We start from the raw sequence: 8,611 nt of genomic DNA on the forward strand, positions 1-8,611 counted from the left end.
CTGAGTCGGAGGGATGAGTGGCAGAGCTGTGATGTGGGCTGGACGAGTGGAAATGTCCACTGTGAAATTACAGGCAGCTCAGTGAAGGAGAGGAGATGAACTTGTTTGTGTTGTGGCTCATTGCAGCAGCAGAACGATACTCTCAGCTCCCAAATAAGAGGCCACAACAACCGTGTGCTCAGCTTGAAGAGCTTTCCCAGAAGAAAACCTTAAACCTCATTTAAAGGGAAAGTATTATGTAAATTTGACTTTTTTTGAGGCTTACGTCATGCTATAATGTCATTCCCTCATCAAAAACATACCTGAAGTGTTGCCTTGATTCTTTCACACATGTTTGAGAAATCCTTTAATCTCTTTGGGAACCATTCACCTGTGCAAAAAGCCTTGGGTGGACCTAGCTCCACCTTCAAAGACAAAGCTCCTCCTCAGAGCAGAAGTTTCCAAGCTTCTAAGATTCCTCTTCAGAGCAACCCCTGTACCCTACTCAGCTCCTTGAGACTAGCCAGCAGAAATTAGCAAACACCTGGAGCAACTGTGCATCTACTAAGCTCATTATACGAGCTTCTTCTCAGTGAATCGCTGGTAAAAACGTTGTTAAAGGGTTAATAGAGGACAGATGTTGTGATGACTTCCTGAAGGCAGAGTTTCAAAAAGAGGAGGAGCTTCTTAAAGAGACAGAGACCCATTTTCAAGGCTTTTGTAATTACAAAGTCTAATTTCTTTTGAGTCAAATTTGACAGAGCCTTTATATAACAGCTGAAGGTAGCATAGTTACACGATTGCATTGTAAAATGGGACTATGTGCCTGGAATATTAATGCCCCATTAAAATCAGAGTACAACTCTCTAAGGTGGAGAATTAACAGCAGGTCTTTTTAGATGAAATCAGTACCAAAGCATCATAGCAGCAGTATCACAGAATAACTTCCTTTCAACATCTAATATTTTCAAACAGTTTTTGTTTGACCTAGTGCTCTTCATATGCTAGTTGTCTTCCAAAGTAACTGGACTAAGTTCAGATTCTCCATCTCCACCTGGGAATTTCACCTCCTTTCCATATGTAGTCCAGCTTTTCAGCTGCCGTGTTGTCCTGTCCCACCTCAGGTTTGTGGAGTACGGCGAGTACAAAGGGAATTACTACGGAACAAGTCTGGACACTCTACGGGGCGTCCTCACCAAGAAGAAAGTGTGCCTGTTGGACGTTCAGCCTCATGTGAGTGAGATAAACCGTTCTCCTGCATCCGGAGCAGAGCTGGGAGACACAACTGGAAAACTTGTCACGATATGAGCCTTTCATATCGGTCTGTATAGATGATTATTGATTAGTTTTTTTGTTTTAAATGTCTGAAATGCTGTCAAAACTTTCCTGTTTTAAACACAGTTTTCACTCCACTTTTTTCAAAGCTGTTTTGCGTTTAAGTGGCAGAACCTGAAACCACTGCTGGGCAGGTTACGCAACAGGTTGTCTTTAGGTAACCATAGAATGAGTTAGTTGTTGCCGCTAACCTTATTTAGCTAGCTGTGAGAGGTTCAGCGACTAAAATCGTTCCTCTGCCTCATTCCTCAGAATGCTGTGCAGTTCTGGACTGGAGTTCAGTAAAATGATTGAAAAATCTATCAAATGTGTTATCTATTGATATTGATCATGTGTCTGTTGTAAAATAAATTATTGATTTATTGTCCAGCCCTAATCCCCCTGTGACATAATCAGATCTTCTCCTTCAGCCGTTTTCCTGCTTTTCTATTTGTTCATAGGCAATAAAGCTTTTGCGGACGGCTGAGTTCAAACCCTTCGTTGTGTTTGTGAAACCTCCAAAAATGGAAAGACTGAGGGAAACGAGAAAGAACGCCAAAATCATCTCAAGCAAAGATGACAAAGGATCCGCCAGGCCCTTCACGGTAGGAGACCCAGAGTAATCTGTCAGAGCCCTTTGGCTTTACGTATTAGAATACCAAAAAGTCATCATGATGACTTTGTCTTAAAACTTTAAAATGATTGTTTTAGAAAATATGAACGTTATTTTTATATAACTAAATCCAACAACTGGTGCGAGAAACTGTAACAAACAGCAACTGAAGGCGACGTCTCCAGAAACTGAGCTGGTCAGGAGTTAGAAGTTCTCACCAGCCTGTGTGTTTGTGTGTGTTCATGTGTTCTGCTCCCACCCTGAAGTTTGAATCCTTCAGGGTTGTTTGTGTCTCTGAGTTTCTCAGCATGAACTTGTATCTTTGTGTGTTTCTAATTGTCTGTTGGGCAAAGTGGGTCTGCATAAAACCATATCTGTCCTCCAGTCTAAAGCTGGATGTTCCCAGTAAAACCAGAAGGCTAAATGAGTGCAGCCATGTTCCAGCTCTGCTGCTGCACTGAGGGGGTCAGGGTCATGGGGGTCAACCAGAAGCCACAAGGCTTCAGTTGGTTTAGTGAGCTGTGCAGCCGGTTCACAAGCTCCCATCTCCCGACACACACAATGCAGACTGACATAAATGTTCCCTTTCCTTTCTGTAAATTAGAGCTGTGTGTTTTGCTCTCTGCCTGTTTTGGAGGAGATTTCTGAGGATGTCTTGTTTTCTGAGTGGAGTGGATATTCCTGTGTGTTGAATGGAAGGAAAAAATGAAAATTCCTTGAAGTTTCAGAGCATTTTCTGTGGCAGGGTTCATGTGTGAGAATCATGTCATAATAGAACAATCTCTGCACACGGCGCTTTTTGAAATCTGTGTTCACAGCAGTATTTTTGTTTTATTATCTTTAGTATTAAAGCTGTAATATCGAACTTTTATTTAGAATTTCTTTTGTTTTTTTACATATTTATTGAAACAGTCACATTGTAACAGTGTAATATATGAGACAGATGACCTGTGAAAAAATAGTGCCTTCTCCCAGTTCTACCTAGAAATAACCAATCAGAGCCAAGAGGAGGGTTTTAGCGCTGTCGATCACCCTCATGTGCATGCTGCTCACTCACCCTCCATCTCTCTTCCTTCCTCTCTGGTACGCTACGGTGACTTCCCAATAGCAGAGGCTGTAGTGGATGCTATGGCTAGTTAGCATAGCCATCAATGACAGCAGATAAACAGTTTCTCTGTAATGGTAAGTTGTTTCTCTGCCATTAGCACATTTAGCAGCACATACACAAATTTGATTGACATCGCAAACACCCTCCTTGCGGGTCTGATTGGTTGTTTTTGATCAGGAGCGATGCATTTCTTCAGATGGCAATAGTTCAGAGAGGAGGCGGAGAAGATTATCTGTCTCATAACAAACTGTCACAAGATGGTGACAGTTTTAACAAAAAAGCTAAAAACATTCCTTTTTATAAAAGTTACATTGTGCAGTTTTATGCAGATAGTTGAAGCTTTTGAAATCATCTTCATAGAGCTGATTTTCCTCCCCGTTTTCTTTCCTTCTCTGTGACTCTGCAGGAGGAGGACTTCCAGGAGATGTTGAACACCGCTGAGATGATGGAGTCTCAGTACGGCCATCTGTTTGAGAAGGTCATAGTGAATGACGACCTCACCACGGCCTTCAGCGAGCTGCAGTCGGCACTAAAGCGAGTGGAGACAGGGACTCACTGGGTTCCTGTCAGCTGGACTCACTCCTGAGACCCACACTGTCTGGGAAAGGACAAAAAGGGAAAGGTTACAACGAACAATATGCTTTTCTTTTTTCTTTTTAAGTCTCTTTTATACCAACTGATTCTGACACTACTGTGAAGAATTTAAGATGGCACAGATCAGTGTGAGGTGGACCTGCCTTACGTTTTGGGAGGATCTGGATTCAGGAAGTGTATCCGGATCACGGAACACCTACCTGGACCGATAACAATCGGTCCAACGGTTCTGCCAGCAGAACAACTAAGACTCAATCTTTAGTGTATTTAAAAAAAATAAAAAATGAAACCTGTGGAAAACCAAAGGGATGTTTTTCTGCTTGGTGGACAGATTTGATAGAAGTAAAAAATAAAAAACTGATGGAAAACAGAGAACATAAAAACATGTTTTCTGTCTTCTTTCTGTGCTTCAGTAACAAGTGAAAACACTGCCAGGTACTCTCTCAAGAAAGGGCAATAACTGTCATTTTATTTAAAAGAAATTAATATATTTTCTATATGCTTCCAGTACTTTTGTTGAATACTTTTGATGACATTTTTTTTGTCACTAAGGGAAACTTCATCCTAGCTGTAGCTCCTTGAAATCTTTTCTTTCATTGAAGTGTTTGGTTCTCGTTTCCTGTATTTTATCCAGCTCCATCCTGGAACTGTTTGAAACAGCAGCTTTCTGAAAGCGTGTCCAGCAGACCAGCTTTGCCATTTATAGACCTGGTCACATTTGTCTTTAACAAGAAAGCTTCACTGTAACAAGAAAGCTTCACTGTAGTTTCATTAGGGTGGAGTTTTTATTTAATTCACACAAGCGTGGTTTCAGTGAGGCTGCCAACAGCGGCTTTGCGGGACCTTCAGGATGTAGCTGCTCATGATTTTATGAGAATCACAGGTTTATTACTTGTCACTCGTTCTTACCAGCTCATGCTTATTAATTACCATTTTCTTGAATGTGTATCAATGCGATTCTTTCATTTCTTCTTAACTGGTTTCTCAATTTTCAGTTTTCTCCTTGGCTGCTTTGGCTCAGATGAGGTCACATCTACACACACAGTGGCTTACAACACCAGTTATGTATTTCTATAAAATTTAGAAATGATTGATTGTAGAGTTTATTCCTCATAATTATTGAACCATATAAAAACAATGTCCCTTGAATTCAAAATAATAGGAAAAATGGTGGTCTGTGATGCCAATACTCCACTTTTTATGGGTTTATTATTAGCCGTGTCTGTTTTCAAAGATCAGTGGTGGGAACCTCTACCACTGTTTTATGAGAAGCTGAGTTTCAGAACCACTGCTTAGCGATGGGAGATATGGCTGTAAAACTTGGTTCTGTGACTAAAAAACAAAAAAAAAACAAAAAAAAAAACAGAACCTCACAAACACAGATACTCTGAAAATACAACATCAGCTGCTCACTACCAACTAGACTACTTCAGGATACCAGTAACATTGAGCAGCAAACAGTTTTGCATTTTTTCATATTTTGACATGTAATAATATTTATTCATGCTCTCTGGGAACCAGCAGTTGAAATAAATATTATGCTAGCACAAGTAACACTCTTAACCAGTTTTTGGTCACATTTCTCCATTTGCAAACATCTTAAAATAAAGCTTATGTTTGCTGTGATGAATCACAATTCTTGTCACAATTATATCTCCCAATAACAATAGAGTAACAATTACCGATCTATACAACACTTGTAGACTGATGTAAGAGCCTTCAGCTAACCAATTAGCTCTGCGACTGCTAGCAATATAGGCTAGCTTGGTTCCTCTGAGAAATTTTAGTTGTTCCTGCTTGTGAACAAGAACAGTTTATGTCTAAACTCTCTTCTGCCTAAAGTAGAGCTAATTAGCTCAGTATTTTGCTGGTTGCTTAGCTAACATATTATCCTTAAACTGGACTTCAGAAACTGGGAACGAAGAGGAGAAAAGTACCTAAAATACTAAAAAAATTTACTTTAGGGTTTTTTTTAGCTTTTCAGTGTCAGCTTTATTGTTAAAGCAGTGAAGTGACATCGTTAACTACTTAATGGATTCAGACAGAGGAAAATCTTTTTGTCAATTTGAAGGTAGAGATTTCTGTCTGCAGGAATTATCACCATTTCTTCTTGTCTTTTGTCACATTTAGTCGGTGCTTCCAGAGTTTTTTACTCCGTGTTGTCTTTACCTTTTTGACTCCTGTTTTATGATCAGAATCCAATTTGTACAGTCTAGAAAATCAAGGGGTTTAAATCCTTTCTGTAAATGATGTTAATCAGGCAAGTTGTATGAAATGATACATTTCTTATTAAAGAAATTTTAATTTAACTCTTCTAAAGTTGTATTCACTTTTGCATCTAACAAAGCTCTTGGAGATTTTTGAGGAGGATCATTAAAAAGGATTCCTGTGGTTTAGAGATTTGTCCCACTGAGTGTCACTGGACTCTATTTCAGAGAAAAAAAATATCCCAGTTCATGTATTTTATCTTGTAAATGAGAGCACTAGAGAGCAGTAAGTCATTCAACAAATACTTTCCGTACTTGTATACCATCCCAGCTGAATTTGAAGAACTTTGTCTGCATTCCAACCTCAGTTATTTTATGAGTCCCGTTGGTTTATTGCATTGCAGTGCAGCTCACTGGATCTCCTGTCTCACCTCAAACATAAAACAGACTCATGCATTAAGAGCCAGACCAGAAAGCTAACAATGTTTTATGTATCACACAAGTATAAAATGGTCAAAAATAGTAAAACTCCAGTTTCATGTGAACCCCTGAAATGTAGATACAGGTACCTGTAAAAATGAATTTGCTCCCTTTTTGTGACACCTAAATGTGTCAGGACAATAAATCAATTTGTGTATCAGACAAAAGATTCCCTGAGTGAATACAACATGCAATTCTGAGATAACATATTCATATATAAAGGGGAAAATGCTTTCCAACAAAACTGAGCCATGAGCCAAAAAGTCCGTTGTCACAGCAACAGCTCCAGGTCAAGCTTTGGCGATTACTGGAATTTGATGTTTTGCATCATATGGGTTGAATCTTGGCCCATTCTTCTTTGTCGAAAGGTTTTTGATTCAGACACATCAGAGGGTCTTTCTGCAGAAAAAGTCAGTTTAGGATCATTTTCAGAATCTGAATGCGATCAAATCTAGATTTTACATAGGACATCCCCCAAATTTTTATTTATTCTTTTTTAATTTCCTGTCTGTTTTAATCAAAGTTCATTCACAATTTAACAATGCTGTTGTCATTTCATTGTTGCAGTGGTACAGAGGGCTTGTAGACGGATATCAACACAGTTGGATTCACAATTAGTGTTAAGCTCTGTATTGTCAGAACTAAGTGGCATAAGATATTCAATAAATTTCACAAATGTTCTAATTAAGTTCTATCTGACCTTCAGTAGTCCCAGAGGTAGACTAGTGCTAACATGGTGTAGATTTAAAAAGCACACCTTAATGTTATAGTTCTGCTTTTAACCTCTTATTTGTTGTTGCCTCTATTGTCCAACTCACATAAAGTCATGTGTTAAATAACCAAGTATTTCATCTGCTCCAACTTTTCTGTGTTTTTTGACTCCGTTTCACTTTAAGGAATCTGAGCTGTGTTTTGATTCCACTCAGATTGCTGTAAAAATGGTTTCTGGACTCTTCAGACATGTATTTTTTATTCCAATGAGTTTCTGATGGACTGTTATCATTGGTACTGATGGACCCTCTGGTTCTGCTTGTCAGTTATTGAAATGCTGTCAGCTTGTTCCATGAGGAGTGTGTTGCGTCGGCCCAGATGTTGCTCTTTATTTACTTCCAGTTGAAGATGACAGAAACATGTGTTCACAGATCAGGTTGGTTAATGAACAGACAGGATCGGCCACATATACCAAGGTACTTAACATGAGCGATGATGCTTTAAAACTATGTGTGTATTTTACATGTAATGTATTAAATGGCACTGCACAATATAAGCACAGGAATGGGAAGCTTTCATAAATCTTCATTTGATGCAGTGAAAGGAGGCCGTCTGGCCTTAACTGAGTTAAGATAACAAATCCCTGTTTTCCCTTTCTTCATGTTTCTCTGATGTCCTTTGAAAAGTGAGCTGCTGTGTGAGTAAAGAGCAGCCAATGACTTCCCCAGCTTGGTCATGAGCAGCCACCAAATCAAAAATCTGACGACCAGAACGCTTTAACAGAACGTGCTGGAAGTCTGAAGATTTATAAGAAGTAAAGCTCTGCTTGTATCTCAGATCCAGGAGATTCATGTTGCTGTGTAGAAAGGTCTGATGAGGCTCTTTCTTTCTGTGTGATGAATTCATATTCATCTCCATAAATCTATGGAAAGCCATTGTTTAGCAGAAGCTGGAAACAGCCAGAGAAAGAGGACAGGAGGAGAAGCAATGGAAAAGTCTCAGTCTGAGAGAGCTGCCATAGTGGGTCTTTCAGCGTTCCCCTGATGCATTTTAGAAACCATTAAACTGAAATGTCTCCGTCTCCCGTCTCCATGTATGCTGCAATCATTTTTATTTACGGACCGTATCCTAAGCAGGGCCCAGTCTGAGGAGCTCTGTCTGGATAATGTGTCTAATTGTTCAGCGTTAGCATCAGAAGGACTCCTGCTGAGAACTCTGGGCTTTTTCTTTCTGAGGCTCCTGCTGCTCTTTCTCTCTTGTTTCTCTATCCTGCCTTTTGCCCAGCCTTTCATGTGGCGACTCAGTCCATTACCTACACTTTACCACAGAAACCAGCCTAGGACGCTCCGTTTTCCTCATTTTGTGGTAAATGGACATGGCGATCATGTTACTGACAAATAGAGCATCAGGCCTGGAGTTTCCACCACCTCTGTGTTCCCCAGTTGATCAGCCTCAGCATCACATCAAGTCTGCAGCCCTCAGATGAGCTGATGGTCATCTGAAACTGAACTGAAGAGAAACTGAGGAAGGTCAGTGATGATGGGTATCATAGCTTTCAATTAGCAAAATGAAAGCTGCTGTTCCTCTGAGCTGCAGTTTGTCTTT

General features: G+C 39.8%; 1 protein-coding gene across 2 annotated transcripts in view; it reads left to right on the forward strand.

The window, feature by feature from the left end:
• The window catches only part of LOC103149363 (MAGUK p55 subfamily member 7-like), a 6,281-nt gene extending 1,334 nt beyond the window's left edge, over positions 1-4,947 (forward strand). Inside the window, exons 3-6 of one of the 2 annotated variants that reach the window (XM_016679855.1) lie at positions 1,104-1,212; positions 1,755-1,898; positions 3,421-3,641; positions 3,793-4,947. In XM_016679855.1, coding sequence (XP_016535341.1) covers positions 1,104-1,212; positions 1,755-1,898; positions 3,421-3,600 — 433 coding nt within the window. In that variant the 3' untranslated portion in view covers positions 3,601-3,641; positions 3,793-4,947. Of the gene's footprint in view, positions 1-1,103; positions 1,213-1,754; positions 1,899-3,420 lie in introns of both variants that reach the window. The other variant, XM_007568472.2, reaches the window with a different exon arrangement.
• Positions 4,948-8,611: the final 3,664 nt, after the last annotated feature.

Source organism: Poecilia formosa, unplaced genomic scaffold (genome assembly GCF_000485575.1).
Source record: "Poecilia formosa unplaced genomic scaffold, Poecilia_formosa-5.1.2 Scaffold223, whole genome shotgun sequence".
Taxonomy (NCBI): domain Eukaryota; kingdom Metazoa; phylum Chordata; class Actinopteri; order Cyprinodontiformes; family Poeciliidae; genus Poecilia; species Poecilia formosa.